Raw genomic sequence first — 17,554 nt, 5'->3', positions numbered from 1 at the left:
GTCCCATGGTATCGCAGAGTCAAGTGTCTCATCAAGGACTGCGTCGAGGCAGGGTGCTGATGTGAGCTTCGCTGATGAATCACACCGAGGAAAGATAAGCAATGGGAAATGTAATTGTGCATGAACGTAAAATCCCCGTCTGGCCAGGAATTGAATTTTAATGAGGTTTTATGCTGTACTTATAATTCTGTGATGCCAGTGCTTGTCCACACTACAGGCTGCCTCTTACTGTCAGCAGGATGCCAGTAAAGGCCCCTGTAATACAGAGTTGGAAATGATGCTAGCTGAGGCCAGAACACTACATGCAGCACTGCTTTGGGAATTTGAGGCCAAGAATGGCTTTGGGCAGGTTCTCCTCATGGTGGCTGAAATGATCCACATTTGGGGGACCCAGCAGTGTATTGGCGGGAACAATTTGTGGCTTCAGTACAGGTGAAGTCGAGGAGACTCCAAAACCAGAAGATTAGAAAATGAATCCTAAAAGCACATCTCAGGCCTGCTTATTTGAGCAAACAGCTCTGCGAGGAAGGATGTACCCTTCCAAGCTGTTAAACTGAACTCAGATGTCAAAATGCACATGCAGCACTCAAACTGCCTGTGGCCAAAACTGTGCACTCTCACATGAACATACGTGTTAAACAGATGGGTGACCGTAACTTCTCTTGGCAGTGAAAGAGACATCTGGGTAAATGCAAATACTGGTTACAGATAGTAACATCCACTACGAAAGATCCTGCCCCACTGACACAGCTCCATCAACCCTTTGGTGACAGAGATCCAACATTTTTCTAGGCTGCAAGCCTCAAAGACAAACCACTGAATAAGAACGCTGGAAAATGGCCCAGACCTTCCTCTGCGCTGCTGGGAAGAACAGAACAGCCTGTGCTGAGATGAAAGGTGGGGAAATTTGCCTTGTTGATGCAGGAGGTACGTCACCAGCTGAACTTTATGTCATGCATCTGTCCTGCTTAAGTCTTATCCCTTAGGATGTTCTTTTATTTTTCAGTACTAAATTAACCTTGTCTTGCATCACCAATAATTGCACACTCTCTCTCTCTAATAATTGCATGTTCTTTCTCTCTACTGCCCCAGCAACAGGCAGAGGGAATCACAAGCTGTAGTTTGACTTGCATTTTCTCTAGCAAACTTTTTTTCTTCACATTGAGTTATTTTTAACCTGGCTCAATTCCCAAATTAGATTCACTGCCTGGCAGCGTGAGAAGATGTACCAGCACAAAGAAAGAGGGGAGAGTGTGCTACAGATGTGGAAGAAGGTCTGTGTGCCCAGAGGGAGAGCTTGGGTTTGCACTGCTGCCAGATGAAGTGCTTGTGGAGACACAGCCTTGGCTTCTAATTTTTCACATGCATTCACAAAGAGGTTTAAGAACTTGTCCTAAAGCACACAAGAGCCATGGGGGCTGTTTACACCTGAGAACACACTGCCACTCTTGGGAATAGATGTGATTTCCTAGGATTTGTCCTCGGCTTACCTTAGGTAGGCAAAACCATTAGGTGTAGGTGGTTGTTATCACTCTGTGCCACTTCAGGTCACCTCTTTACTGTCTCCAAAAAGCAAAGGAGGAGAGCACAGATGTAACAGCAGGGACAGGACAGTTCAAAGTGCCAAAAAAGGGTCCAGGACTGAAACAACCACCAGCATCCCCTTGGGAAATCCAGAAGAGCCTGGGATTGACCCTGTCGGGCATGCATCTCGTCCCCTCAGCAAGAAGATGGCAAACACAAGCCACTGATTCTCCAGGAACTTCATCCTGCCCTCCTGCTACCCAGCTCATACTCGGACAGGTCGGTGAGAGCTGTCAATGGTCTGCAGGTACCTTGTGGGAGGCACTTGGGACCCTGCAGTTTGGCCCCAGGAGAACTTTGGGCCTCACACACTGTAAGGTTGGGAAGGATGTTTTTCTGTGTGCTTGAGCACCATGATACAGGAACTAGTGCAATAGAAACACAGGGATATGAGTTGCAAGGCTGTGAATCTCTCAGGAGGTAAATGAACCATGGCTTGCAGGGAAAAGGAACAGCATTCATTAGTGAGTAACAGGAACAAAAATGGAGAAGCTTTTCAGGACACAATCTCTTGAAACAAAGTTTGGCACTGGGAAGATGTACTCAGGTGTTTAATTACATCAAGAAAAAAGGTGGTTAATACTTGTAGAGCAGAAAGAGATGAGCTAAGAGCAGAGGTTGAAAGTCTCGTGTGTCAGAGACAGAAATAATTATCACCTGAAGAACAGTGATGGTTTGTACAGTAAGGCTGGATGGAAACAGCAAAAAGCTGTGAAATCAATATGGTTAGACTGTGAAGGAAACAAGGTTTACCGAGAGCTGCTTTCATTAGATCTGTGGTTACCCTGTAGCTGAAAACAGCAGCTTAGTTTCTGGGATCAGTTTCTCTTAATGAGGTTTTCATTTCCCTAAAGCTTATTTACTTTTCCAGGTTACTACACTTCTCTGTTAGCCAGGTCTCCCAAGGAAAGACAAGAGAAATCACAGATAAAATCCTGCTACTTAAAAATGCTTCTCCAACTGAAGCAGTTAAAATAAAAAATCTGCAGCCTTTGAAAAACCAGTGTGAAAGAGTTAAAAACTAGAATGGTCAGCAAGCTGTATGGAGGCATGGCCTGCGCAGGCAGCATCTGGCAGCAGCAACCCCTAAACTGTCCCCAGCCTGAACCGACTGCTGATGGGCATTTACCCTGCGCTGCTGCTGCAGAGCCAGCGCTGCCTTCCCTCTGCAGAGCTGACTCACTCTGCAGCGCACACTCCCAGGCAGGCAATCTGCCACATTACAGAGGACTACTTACGTGCCAGCAGCCACCACCTCTTTTAATCAGGCACTCTATGAGACTGTCATTTCACGCTTTGAGGCTGCCTGTTCCCCTCTTCAAACCAAAGTCAGTCCCTGCCAGATGGGACTGGACTGCACTCTGATCAAGCTGCTGTCAGTAAATGAAGGGACCATAAGATCTGTATTTTCTTAATACCTGGAATCACTTGAGAAATTTGCTGATGCAATAACATCAGTGAAGGATCTGAAATGCGAGTTTTTAGCCAGGAGTCATCAATGAGGATCTAGAGCATCACTGTCAGAAAATGCCTAGTCAAGGTAGCATGTCCAGATTGATAATTTTTACTCCTGGCATACCTGCATGTACTCAGTGCAATCCTCCACCTATACATGCTAACCCCAGCTTTTGTTTTCTCTCTGTTCTCCTGACTTGCATGGGTTTAGATATTAACGAGAAAGGCTTAATGTTCCATCGCACGAATGAAAATGCCATGGATAGGATTTTGCCTGCATATGGTTACATAAGCATTCATCACCACCCTGAGCCTAGTAAAATGCCTTCTGCAAGGTGTCATGAAGGTACAACAGGATCTTAGAGTTCCTATTGACCAGCACCTTTGAATTGTTTATTTCTCTTAGAGGTGAGGGCTGCTATCAGTATTTGGTTGCTCTCTTAAATGCAATTTGCCCATATACTTTCAAATCAGCAAAAAACAAGGCTCACAACAAGTTCCCTTTAAAGATGGTAAAACCAGACCTTAAACATATTTGCAGCTCCAGCCAGGACCTTCTCCTGTCCTGCTACACAGGAAAAATACAATTGCACTCACCAGAACTGCAAAATGTATGTGACATGCTTTCCAGCCAGCCTGAATCTGCGGTTCACCCCTCCCAGCTGCAAGGTCTGCCAGACTCCACACAAAATACTGGGAAAAGCACTCACTACAATCAGTGCTGAGAGAATTATGCTATAGTTTCTATAAATATTTATGACTCCTGGGTAAAGTCTCATTCAGAAGTTTAGAATCTACTACTTTTGCTGAGGAAAAGTATGATCAACCCATTTCAGCTCAGAAAATTCTCCTTTACCGCAAGCAATGCTTCAAGAGATATTCAAGATTTCCCTTAAGTCAGCTTACACCTCTATACAGCCACCACTGCTCAGACCGCCAGGAAGAAAAGCCCTTCTGAAACACAAAACCAGCAGCAGAGCCCACCCCAAAGCCAAGCAGCTGACAACTTATTGGACAATGCAGACAGATCAGCTTTTCACTAAACAGAATAAACCAATTTGGTAATAATCATAGATGACCAACAATTGTTAAAACTACACCTTCACAAAAGTCTGAAAACTCATACTAGCAGAATGATTAGCCCACAGCCAAAGGCTCCCAAACGGTCCCCAGCTTGGAGAACAGCTACCCAGCAGGTACAGGAGGTACCACCAGGCCTGGTCTGGTGGGTGCTCCTGCCAGGTGAGAAGCTTCAAACGTAGCCACAGCAAATTCCTCATGCTCTGGCCGTAGCTATTCATGGTACTTCCACCAGACTTGTTTGCTGCACAGGTACATACATGAAATACATATACACATCTGCATTCCCAACCAGGGTGACAGACCAGGTTGTAACACCACTCCACATTCCTCATCTTAGTTCAATCACAAAGGCACTACTAGTACTAGATGTCTGTATAATATTAACATTTTGACTTGAACAAAGTAAAGCTTGACCTGTTCTCCAAACTACACAACTCAGAATAAGGTGATGTCCTTCCCAAAGGCAATTTGGAACAAGCTTTGCATTTGCAAGGGTCCAACACATTTCCCATATGAGCTCCAGTGCTGCTTTGCAACACTCAAATCCTCAGAAAAGAAAGCTGCTACAGCATTTACCAGCTGCAAAACAGATCTTCTCAGCCCAAATGCTCCCCAATTTACAAGTTAAAAATACGAATTCTTAAACCCATTTTGTTGATGAGACCATTGTTCAGGTGTTTTAGAGACGATTGCCGCTACCAGTGCAGCTTTCCAACACAAGTCTCTGCAGAGCCACCACAAGGACAAGCTGCCTGGAGGCCCTTCAGCAGCTCCTGTTCCCTGTCACCCACTGCAACCTGTGCCGTTTGGACCTCTGCACCAACACCCCACCTGCTGAGGCCACAGTGCACAGTCTGTTACATGGTGTCACTGCATGCCAGAGCAAAGATGTGCTGCTTCACCAGGATGAGCACAGCACTGTAACAGCCTTGCGTTCCTGCTGATGGGCAGAAGCTGGCCCAAGACAAAGAGGGAATGGTTTAACAGCGATGACAGCATCACTTCTGCATGGTGCTCACATCACTTCAAGACCTGCCACCCCCCTAAAGGAACCCCTCTTCTTCCTAAAGGAGCAGCAGAAGCATGAAATCAGAGGCAGAGTACTCATTACAGCAATGTAGTAAGGAAGTTTTATTCGGAAACATGGTATAAGTTTGTAACCCAACACTGGGTGCACGACTCTGATGCCGGAGCATACGCAGTTACTACTGAAACACAGGAGTGTTTCGGACAATTGCTGTAATAAAACACAAAATTCTCATACTCCAATACCAGGACACTACAGCAATCTTGAGAATCGAAGTTACATCCAAGGAATTCTCTGCACTTACAATTGACCCCACAGTGTAATCTACCTATATATAAGATTAATATATATAGCATGGGAAATTGAAAATCCTTGCTCCATAGATGTATGAACATGTCAAGTCTTTTATAAATAAACATCCAGTGAAGAGAAAAAATTACATTTCTAGTTCATATTTATCCATAAAGTACTAACAGCAATGGGTGGAAAATTGCACACAGGTCACCCCAAGCCATGCAGTAGGCTTGGAGCAGCCCATCCAATTTAATATTGAAGTACACACAGGACAGACAAGTCACTAACATACATTGTGCATTTACAAGAGATCAACTACCAAATTGGGACAACTGTACACATTGGAGAGACCATTTTCATTCTGTAGCTTTTTTTTTTAAACGTGGATTTGTTACATCTCTTTACATCATACTGCAATGTTTACTTTGTGGAGAGGATAAGGGCAACAATGAGGCCATAAAGACCCAAGACTTCAGCGAAGATCAAAATCAGGATCATGCCCACAAATAACCTGGGCTGCTGTGCTGTTCCCCGTACACCAGCATCGCCCACAATGCCGATGGCAAAGCCAGCAGCCAGACCACTGAGGCCCACGCTCAAGCCAGCACCCAGCTGAAGAAAGCTCCTGTAGGACAGAGAGGAAAACAGTTTCAGTGGCAAGCAACAGGATACCCAATCCTTTGACTTCAGGCGAGCCTTTTGTTAATTCAAACGTTTAAACATTTAAAGGGAACCCCCTTCCTGCAGAAAGAGTTGCTATGCTGTTTAAGCAAGCACAGCCATATGTCTCACAAAGCAGATGCTTCCTGAGATGCCTAGCTCTGATACTTTTAAAAAAGGGCAGCTATGAAAGATCTTTGGCTGCTACCCAGGTAGGGCTCATACACTGAGCCAAACTATCAGGCCTGTGAGTTCATGTGGCCACCCAGCTTCTCAGTAGCCACTTCAGTCAGCTGCAGGCCCAGTATGCTGCTAGAGCTGATCTGACTCCAGCCATGTGGGCCACCACTTCCAGTAAAGCCTGCCCCACAATGCTGTGCAGCCTGTTTGTCTCCCACCTTCAGCAACCTTGTTATACAGCCATAGCACATCAACATGACTACTAAGTCTCTTGTACTGCAAGAGCTGGACAGGAATGGTCTGGTCTTCCAGGCAGGGGTACCTGAGGACCAGTCCCTACCAGTATCTGCCCCCCGATAACTGCAGAGGAACATTTGTACCTGCTGCTTCTTAGCTCATGGCTTATTAGGCCAACCATACTGCTCAACAGCTACAGCTTGTACAGTGACACATATCTACTCTGTTAGACCTCAGAAGCATTGTTTTATTCTGAGAGGTCCCAATCAAGCCAGTTCCAGCTGTTCTCAAAAGCCAAAGGTAGATTAAGTTTCAGACTATAGCTGGCTTCAGACTGTATAGCTTGAAGATTGATTTACCAGCACATAAAGCAGCAAGCAATATTAATTATTCACTTGCATCTCCCAGGCAACAGAACTATTCAGACAGTCTGATAAGACAGTCTTGGAAAGATCTGTGTATTCCAGATCTAGAATTTGGCATCAGGAAACCAGCTTAGCCTCCTGTCCCAGTACCACCTGAACACTGCTTCTTTCCAGCCATAAACCACTGCATTATCTCTAGCAGTGGGATGTCTGATCTGTTGGCTGATACAGCAAACTAGTCAGGCAGCACTGCCACTGAGGCATCAGCTGAAATCCAGTCCACACTCTAAAATCCAGGTTAGGAGGATTTAGCATTGACAACCCTTCCAGGGCTCTTGAGCAAAAATCCACCCATTCAGCAGCACCAAAACAGCATCAGGACAAACTTGAAAATCTGACAGATGCAGCAACTTACTTGAATAGTGTGATAGAATCTGAGAGGGCATTGGCAATGAGGACTGCCACTACGAGGCCATAGATAGCTATAATACCCGCCATGACAACAGGGATGATTGACTTCATGATGAGCTCAGGCCTCATGACGGACATGGCCGCAATACCTGTGCCACTCTTTGCTGTTCCATATGCAGCTCCCAAGGCTGGAAGAGGGGAAAAAAAAAGCATTAGACACATCCCAAAATACCATTTCCTTCACTAGGCTGCAGGATTAGAATAGCTGAGTCAGCACAAGGAAGAATTGTGCAAAACTAACAGTCATTTGACTACTTGGTTTGTCAGTCAGGAATATTCCTCTAAGGGATGAGGAAGTAACCTATCCTGAGTCCTAGACCAAAGCTAGATCAATAAAAAGCTGCTGTTCAAACACTACTGATAACAGCATACACTCTCTACAACTTCACGGCAGGGTGTACTCCCCGGCATACATTTATTCCCTTCCAGGAACCAAAACCCAAGGTCCAAATTTGAACTCATTAATTCAGAGTTTGTGCCCTCACAGAGCCCACACTGCAAGGCTCTACTCTGCTGAACTGCAGATGGGAAACAGCAAAGCACCACTGACTACCTCAGCAGCATATAATCCTGCTGAAAAGCCAGGCTTTACAGCCACTGACCTTTGAGCCACTTGGGCTGAGTTCTCAGATTCATGCAATATTTAATAAGCCACCTTCATGGGGCCTCTTCTTCCACAAAACTTATCTGCCTGGGGTTAAAGGTGTCGTTTCAGCTTCATCAGACACATACTGAGATACCAACAAACTCACTTCATTCCTTGGAAAAAAAGACTCTGCATGTGTCATTAGCCCCACCTGTGAAGGATTCACATTTGTTAATCCAACCACTGGAACCACAAAGGAGAACATGGTCTGCAGGTTATTGAAGACCACAACCATCTTACCCTTAAGGTCTGCTGATCACCTATATAAACACTTGAGAATGCAGAGATCAGCATGGGAATACACCACTTGGTTTTCAAAGCAGAACATGGGCTTATCACTTCCAGCTGAGAACTGCTAGAAAGTCTCAAAGCACTTCCCCAAAAAGTAACTTCTGCCTTGAAAACTCCATATTAGTCTCACAAAAGCTTCCATGAATACCTCATTCTTTGATTCTGAAGTACTTAAGACAATCCCTTTCCTTTCCAGCCTTGCTCTGAAGTACTCTAGGGCTGCACACACCATCACCCCAGACATGATACACAGGTCAGCAGCCACCCAGGACTAAGTCCTTGAAGGAGCAAGGCAAAGTATGTGGAGGGGTAGGTCATCTCCTTTTCAGACACTATCAGGCTGATATTCAAACATAACAGCCCTATTTTGCATGAAAATGCTCCTGCCTGCTCTAAAAGGCTCCTGCAGACTATTAAAACTGTAGAGATTTCAAATCTTTGTACTGTTCAGAGATCTACCATTTGAGTTGGCTTCACCAACTTAAAAACTAAGGTTTCTACAAGAGAAAGCTGCTTGTTCCACAGATCCATAGCTGCCTCTAACACCAGCATCCGTGTGAGATGGTGCACCTTGCCCCAAAGAGCTGCTGGGAGGTATTCATAGGGTTCAAGGTAGGTACTTCCCTGCTTCTCACTCAGCATTTACATAAAGCAAATCTTTGAGCAGACAGGAACTGAGCAGTAATCCTGGCTTTGCACTAAAACTTCAGATTAACAGAGGTAGCACCACCACACTAACCCAAAACTCACTGTCAGAATGTTCAGTTTTAGTAACAAAAACTTGAAGGGAAAGCCTCATAACTTGTTCTGTACTAGCAAAGCTCTTGAGCCTTGACTGTAACCAAGCCAGATGTAAAGGGCCATTCAGTGCGATCCAGAACTACAATCCACCTCAGTAGGAAGCCTGAGGCAAGAGCAGAACACAGGTTTTACCTGCAAATGTACACTGAGCCTGGAAACTAGTGCACAGGCTTAGCTAGCAACGTCAGTGATGGTACTATTTATGGGTCTAGGAAGTCTAGAAAGAAATCACTAACTTGAATTAGGAGCCTTTTCTGTTGGGTGAAACATCGTCTAAAGACGAGAAGTATGTGGAATCAAGATCAGGCTATCTAGATTTCTAGACTGGCTATGGTATTTAAAACCACTTCTCATCTGGAATCTTTTATAAACCCCTCCAGAAACACAAAGGTTCATGAGGGAAGTTCACTATTTAAAATTAGATCAGTCATTACTTCCTCCAAATCTGAAGCCCTTTAAGGGTGTTGCAATTAATGCAGCAATGGATTACAGAAGCTGATTTTGTAATCACACTTACAGAAAGTCAGTCTGCTTAAGCTGTTGAGGAAGCAGGGGGCAGAACAGATCAGAGCAAGTTCGTCAATTCCCAGTTGTTAAATCTCAATTCTAGGGAACAGGCAAGAGCTAATGCCTTGAACTTGGTCTAGAGACATTAACAAATAAAGTCTACATGTACACTGTGGCAGCTAGTTTTCACATTAGGGTTTTTTGGTGCATACTCACAGCTGCAGACTTTGCACATCTACTCCCCGTGAAGCCTTTACCAGCATCCTGACCAACACATGTACACTGGAGACCCCTCCAGCTGCATCTCAAGTATCTTCCAGGGCAGCTTGTCTTACTGCTCTTCACTAGCCTGACAAGTTCTCCTTGCACCTTTGACAACAGCCCAATATCACAGTCCAGGTGGCAGAGATGGTTGATATCCATTTCCCACCATGACACAGCTATATGATGGTACAGCTATTCAGTTGACATTTAGGTCAATCCTCCTGCACATCTTTACTTGTACTTCTTGGCAACTGTTATTATCTGAAGTACACACGCTTCATACACTCAATTTAAATATCCCTGACGAATTGGAAAGATGGGTTTTCTAAAATCTTCTCAGTGAATGGGGTTTGAAGAGATCTATGTGGAAGACAGTGAAAATGGGCCAAGAGTTGTACCACAACAAGACTCCATGTATTCACTTCAGATGAGACAGCTCCATTAACTCCAACATACAGACCAATTAAGCTGCAACACTGCCTTTAAAAGACACACAGAGCTGTTGGAATATTTACCTGGCAGCTGGAGAAGCAGCACTTGGCCTACCCAGCTTTATCACAGAAGAAAGCCATTCTGGTCTATAACCAGAACTGTGACACATATAAGTTCAATGGTGTTATACAGAGAAGTTGCCTTGTGCATCACTCAATACCACTTACTCCCAGCAAGCACATTTTAAAGGTTAATTTGATTTGAAATACTTATGAAGAGTAGCTCCTTGAACTCACAAGCCAGAGTAGATTTAGTACTGCTCCTGGGGGCAAAATGCACTCCCATGTGGCTGTGGATATGCTGCCCAGCACCCTGCCACAGTTGTTACTTTCCAGCAGTCAGAAGCAGTAGCAGAGGTGATACAGCTGTGCAGCTTCAAGATGAAACATGAACTAGAAAGCAACTTGCCATACAGGCAATAGCCTCAGTATGGACTGAAGACCAGTTGTACTCTTGCCACTGCCAGGACTTTCAGCAGTGCTTTGCCTCTAATACTCACCATCAGTAGTCAAGCAGCCTGCAGTTTAGATCAAGTGCTAGTCCAAGTATTAGGATCAATCTTTTTGTGGCTATAGTTACAGTGCTCACTAAGGTCATGCACCAAGAACATTAATCTTGCAGCTAAGTCAGCTGTAAATCACCTCATGCAACACACTCAATATAGAAAGAGGCCATTACCAAAAGCCTTGAACTGGTTCTGCAAAGCTCTGCAGACAGACACATATGGAGAGTGACCACATTATGAGAGGCCTTCAAGCCAGGAAACTCTTTGCATAGATGCAGCTGCAGCAGTTGCAATACATGCAGATATGCTCAGCCCAAGAACAGAGAGGTTCAGGACCAGCCATACATGTTCCAGTAGCATTTGGTCAATTCAGAGTCAGTGACTCCTCCTGTGTCCCACCACAGAGAAGCAGGTTTCCAGAGTACTAACAGGCCAAATTTCCCTGCATTATGAAGAGGAGAGCTAGTAACACAGGTCAGACTTTCAACTAAGATATCATGTGTTGCTACCACAGCAAGACCATTTAGTATAAGTACTTACACCTGAAACCTTTTATAATTAATCCATTATGAAATAGGCTGCCCTCTGCAGTAGGTAGGCTTCCTCTCAACCAGATAGCAGGCATCAATTCATCTCAATGCCTGTTTATCCTTGAGCAGGTTGTTCTTAAATGGTTGGACAACATTTAGAGATGATACCCAAGTCAAGTACAGTCCTTGCTTCACGATGCCGGAAGCCCGGGCATTTTCAAAGAAATGGGCTTCTTCCCACCTGTATTCTAAGGTCTCTCCCACACCACCACACCTAGCACAAACACAGCTCTACCTCAGATTACAGTAACGGATACTCCACGGGTGCTTTGGAAAAACCATGTTGCTCTGCCCAGTTGCATCTTTGCAAAACAGCCAGCCACATGAGTGGAACTCTATCTGGACCCTATGCAAATTCAGATCACCCTGACAGAAGACTGGCTATAGCTAGTCTCCCCATGATAACTGGGGAGTAAACAGATACACTGCCCTACAGGAAGTTGTAGAATTTGAAAATCTTTTATAGGTCACCTGTTACAAGATTAGGGACCACATGCTTCATGTTCTGCTCTAATGTTACAAGAGGGTATAGGGATTTCAAACAAGCCTAGCACTGTCAGTTTACAGCATTGTTAAAAACAATCTGCAAGGTTAGCGGGCCATTTACTTTTGTTCAGTAAATTTGAGAACTTGAAAGTCTACCAGCTCCTCAAGAAGCTGCTGCAATAGCAGCAATCCAAAGAAAAAGGCGGTTATCAGTCAACTGTCCAAGCAGCTGGGGCTGCTGCAATCGGTAATCTGGATTGTCCGACATACCACACAAAGCCAATTTTGGGCTTTAAGTATGGTAAGGCTGACACCACCACAGAGTACAGGCTTGTTCTTCTGCAAGCAGCAAAGTCCAGTCACTTGTTATTTCTTTATCCTCATACAAGCTTCCCTGCAACCTTAAAGATGATCCATTCCATAAACTGGGTTCACCCCTGTGCTCCAGGCACTGACTGGCAGACTAGTTTGTTTATCCTTCAGCAGCAGCCCTTTTCATCTGGTTGGTCCAAAGGCAGCTCACACCACTCGCTGGCAGGCACCACAGCCAAGCTGCCTCCATTCTGCAGTGTGGGAAATCCCAGGTCATCTGACTGCGTCCAGCAGACACCCCTGTGGCCAAACCAGCCTGACTCGAAGCCTCGTGCTTGCAACATTCACAGTCTGAGGGAAACTAGTTCAGCAAGTCATGTCTCACTGTTCAGTGAGGACAGTGAGCAGGTGGAAGCATGCACCACTGTAAAACCGTTGTTTCAAGCATCACTCAACAGCCCAAGAAACCTGGAGAGTTGGTCAGCTTGTAGCCACTGCTTAAGATCAGTCAGGCTCTGGAGAGATGGAAGAGGTTAGTTTTAGGAAGGGAAAAAGGAAGCTGACATAAGAGGTCCTGAAGCATGTGACATTCATGTTCACTGCTTCTCCAAATGTTCCCATCAGCACAGATGCACCTGCAGACTGTGTAGTCTACAGTGACTTCAGGGTGAAACAGGACCCCATCATGTACACCTGGAAGCCACAGAATAAGCAGCAGCATCATCTGCTTGAGTCAAGTTTTGTAGAGTCAGTGGTTTATCCTGATGCTTGATCTGGTTTTCAGACGATCCTAAGACTAGGATTTACTGAGCAGATATGATGCCCTTGTTGAGATGTCTTCCCTTAGTTTAAGTGAGCTGCAAAAATACTGTCTGACTGATTTACTTCTGTTACAACACTTATGTCTTAATAGTCTACTAATTTACCTACCATTGGATGAATGCTTAAGCTAGACTCTACTGTAGATGGTCTGGTGGCTCGAACAATCTAATTCACTGAGTTTTCCTGCCCAACACTTTGGAACAGAAGACCACCATGAGCTGCATTCTGTTCTGCCATTTCATTTTACCTGCAAGCTACACCTAAGGAGGCTGTAAGCTCCTCTTAGGATGAGGCAAACAGCTCCTTTCTGAGCAGCAGGCAGGTCTCTTCCCTACCACCTCCCCACCCCCCTCAGGAGATGGCATTTCAGGAACCACAGGTGGAATTTGTCTTCAAGGCTGGAAGTTGTTTATAGCTATGATGCCTTCTAGAATCAGACTGCGCAGGGCTGTCAGCTGCATCAAGCTAGATGTTTTGAGCCAGCAATTTCACCATAGAGGTCCCTTAATAGCTCACCAACTGCTACAATATCTGCAGCCCTAGTTTAAAATAAAAAGTACTATTTTCTTAGCTCTGCAGCAGCAATGCAAAGACACAAGACTAACCTTAACACTGTTGGCTACTAGCAATTTTCCAGATGCTTGATGGTGAAGCAGTATTGAAGGCACTGAAAGCCTGTTCAGAGCACAGGTCTAAGTAAAACTCCTCACCACATTATGGGGGCCACAGTGGGGTGCACCTGCAAAATCCTGCTTTTCTACATTGAACATCACCAAGTGCAGAACTAGACAGCTTTGCCCAGTACCATGCTTTTCCATTTTGGCACAAAGTCATATGGAAAAGCTGCAATAATTTGATCACTCAATAGCACCTGACACTGAGCCAGCCATGTGTTTTACACATAGGAAATAAAGGAACTTCAGCTATCAGAACACACTGTAATCAGCAAATGAATAAGAAGGCTCAAAGATAGCCAAGGTCACAGCAGACTGCTTCAGTCTTTCTAGCTGACCAGAACAAGTTCTGCTATCTATTTACCATCAGCAGTTAATGTTCAAACATCAAACAGTACTGCATAAAGTTGCTTGTTTTCACATCAAACTAGCCTGGACAGTGTAAAACTTGAACATGTTTACTAGAAACAGGTCCCAGAATTACAAGCTCCACAGGAACCTGATCTTATATGCAGAATGAGTCAGACATGATCACTGCACTAATTAACACTGACCAGGACAATTTTAGTTTTACACTGCTCATCCAGACAGACTTAGCTCCTTACTTCTCAATCAGGGTAATTTTTTTTAACACATTCAATTAACATCGGAACATCTTATAGTGTCACATCCCTATTAGGAAAGCTACATGACACTGCAAGTTTTAGTTTATCCTGTATTGACAACTCTGCCACATTGTCTTAAAAATACAAGTTGTTTCACTAAGCAAGCGGTTCAGTAATGTTAACAACTAAGAAATAAACTTGCATCAGCAGTATCTGTAACCTGTTGTGCCAATGACTGAACCCATCAGATGCACTTAGGCCCTGGCAAGAGACTAACTTAATGGCTCAGACCTTCTGGTATTAGGACTACCTGACATAGAATCTGCAACAAGGATCAGTCACATACCAGTAACAACATGGTAGTTACCAAACCTTCATCTATACAGCTTAAGCACTCACTTAAAATTACCCAACTCAAACCTTCCTTCTCCTTTAATTTGCAATCCCACAGTACCTGCTAACAAATCCACAGCTTCTAGGAAAGGCTTCACTTCTAGTTTAGCCATGCCAAGCAACGCTTTGAATTGCTATTAAAATGCCAACTCAGTTTCACATCCCTCACTGATGTTTACACTGAAGCAGGCTTGCATATCACAAACCAGCATCTAAAAGGCCATATAAACATGTTCTTTTGCTTCCACATTCAATTTTGCAAGATGAATCCAGTGACTCCTTCCTTGGCAAGAACACTCAGTATTGAGGATCTTAATCATTGCTATTTTACAAAAAGCAGTGATCTGATGACTGTTTTCTCTAACAAGTAACTTGGTCTTAGTTTATTCCTCCATTACTGTCATTAGCCAAGAGGCAGGTAGGTCAGTAGTGCCAAGGTTGGCTCCTACAGCATCCCAGTCATATCATTTTCCGGAAAATCCTTACCTGTCAAGTGTGAGTACAACACCTGCATCCCACCACCGGGTACAAACTGAATAAAACTAAACAGCCCTTCAGGCTTCCTTTTTTTTTTTTTTTTTGCGAAGTTTAAAGCCATGAACATGGCTGGTGTGAAATCAATCCATGGTGCCAACACCAGCATGGCTAGACACCTTCCTCTCACTGCTTTTAATCCACTGTCTGCTGAGCTATTTACATAATTTAATCTACTACACTGATCAAGACCAGCTTCCACAAATTTGCCTTGCAGACCTAGCTGACGTCTCAGAGGCTACTTTAACATAATGAGACCCCAATCACATGAACAACCACACGTAACTCAAGCTACAGTCAATTCAATATTTCATATTTGGATTTCTCAACTTGAAGCCAAAGTAGGTGGCAGATGAATATAAGTCAGTAGGCTCACATGTGTGGAAGACACTGGTCATACCTTCAGCAGAGAAAGGCAGACTGATCCCTAGTTCTTGTATTTCTAGTTACTGTAACATTTGCATTTGGAAAAAAAAAATAGCAGAAGCCTTCCCCATGTTATATCCCAAACAGTACGGCAGGTCTGCACACTGTTACCTATGAGGTAACACTAAATGCTCAGTCAGGAACAGTCATCGCTTTCTGTAGAAGGTTTCCTCAGGCTCCAAGAGAGACAAGTTATCATATGATGGTCTTTCTAGTGCAAAACAGCATTTATGGGGCGATACCGCAGAGTGACCCGGTTTACTCTGCACTGAACCTCAGAGGCTGAAGCTGCAGATGAATAGCCAGAGACAGGAGCTTCCTCTTCTCCGTATTTCATGCATCCCCCATTTTAACGGCAATGTCAGATGCCCATCAGTCCCTTTTAATGTCATTAACATCTCAAGAGCCAACCTCAGTCCTAAAATGTTTGCATATTTACGTTTCAATTCCATTAGAAATAGGTCTTGCATCACCCGATGAATGCTTTAAAAATCAGCTTTATCCTATGTACAGGAGGACAAGTGCTGCACCAAGCCCCGAAAGGGCCCGCAGAGCCTGACTCCTACAGAAAACCGGGGCAGACCCACCGCGGAAACAGCCAGAGCCCCAGGGAAGCCCGGCAGCAGAGCCGCCCGCAACGCACGTCTGCGGAGCCGGGAGCAGGGCCTCCGGTGACACCGGGTTTCTAGCTGACAATCTCGGCCGGCACCGGCAGGTCAGCCCGGGAGCGGGAAGGGGTCCCTGCGGCGGGCCGGGATCGGTCCCCCCCGCGAGACGGCAGCGCCGCCGCAGTCACGTGGCGTGTGGGCTCCGCCGGCACGCTCCGCGGTGACGTCACCCGCGCAGACCCCCTCCGCCGCGCCGCCGGTAGCCCGGATGGAACTGGGGGAGGGGGGGGCCCATTCTGGGGGCCGCCCTAGCGGCCAGGCCAGGAGGACGCCCCATCCAGCCGGGCACCGGGCCCACCACCGGGGATCCCGCCCCGCCGAGGCTGTCCCCGTCCCCCGGCACTGAACCAGACCGTGCCCCGCACCCCCAGGCCCCGCCGCCCCCCCAGGCGGGTGCTTACCGCTGAAGACCATGGCAGCCGAGGCGCCCATCACGGCGAAGAAGGAGGCGTACTCGGGGCTGGAGTCGGAGGACATGGCTGCGCGGGCCGAGCCGGGGCGAGGCGCCGCTGGGAGCGGGAGCGCGAAAGGGCGGGGGGGAGGCGGGAGGCTCCGCCGCGGCGCCGGTCCTCCGCGGGCAGCGCTCGGCTACAAAATGGCGGAGGCGAGGAGGGCGCAGGCGGGGAGGGATACGGGGCGGAGGCCGGTTGCGGGAGGGAGGGGAGCGGCGGCTGCGCGGAGCTCCGTCCCGGCGGGAGTGCGCGGCGGCCCGAGCGCTGCGCCCTAAATACTGCCTCAGCAGGACAAAATGGCGGCGACGCGCCCGTCACGTGATCCGCGCCCACCGCCCCCGCCTGCTCCGCCTTCGGCCGGCACCACGCGCGCGCGACTGGGGGTCTCCTGTCCTCCGCCCCGTCCCCTCGCGCACGATTCCCCGCTCCCACGACAGGTATTGTCCGCGACGGCGAGCTGAGCCCGCTTTTCTCTCCACGTCCCGAGTGGAATGCTTGTCCACGTCGGCCCTCTGCTCTGCTTCTCTCCGCTCGCTCTCCTCTCCCCTCCGCGCGGTTGGTTCAGTCCCGGCTGGCGGCTCCATCCCTCTGAGCGTGATTCAGCTCTCATTAGCATAAGGGGCGTGTCCGGGGCCAACGCGTGGGCGGGTCCTCCCCGGGCCGGGGGCGCAGGAACCGGGATGGGTCCGCGGTCCGTGCACCGCGCGGAGTCGCCGGTGGCATGTGCCAT

At 46.6% G+C, this 17,554-nt stretch overlaps 1 protein-coding gene across 1 annotated transcript; it reads right to left on the bottom strand.

Annotated features, from left to right (window-relative positions):
* Positions 1 to 5,229: 5,229 nt before the first annotated feature.
* ATP6V0C (ATPase H+ transporting V0 subunit c) lies at positions 5,230 to 17,132 on the bottom strand. Its single transcript, XM_065850561.2, has 3 exons — positions 16,774 to 17,132; positions 7,301 to 7,484; positions 5,230 to 6,068 (listed from the first exon to the last, which is right to left on the bottom strand). Exons 1-3 carry the CDS (start codon positions 16,847 to 16,849, stop codon positions 5,864 to 5,866), a joined length of 465 nt encoding a protein of 154 aa, XP_065706633.1. The 5' UTR covers positions 16,850 to 17,132; the 3' UTR covers positions 5,230 to 5,863.
* Positions 17,133 to 17,554: the final 422 nt, after the last annotated feature.

The sequence above is a fragment of the Patagioenas fasciata genome, chromosome 15, assembly GCF_037038585.1.
Source record: "Patagioenas fasciata isolate bPatFas1 chromosome 15, bPatFas1.hap1, whole genome shotgun sequence".
NCBI classification, from domain to species: Eukaryota; Metazoa; Chordata; class Aves; order Columbiformes; family Columbidae; genus Patagioenas; species Patagioenas fasciata.
This window is presented reverse-complemented; position numbering and strand designations above follow the sequence as displayed.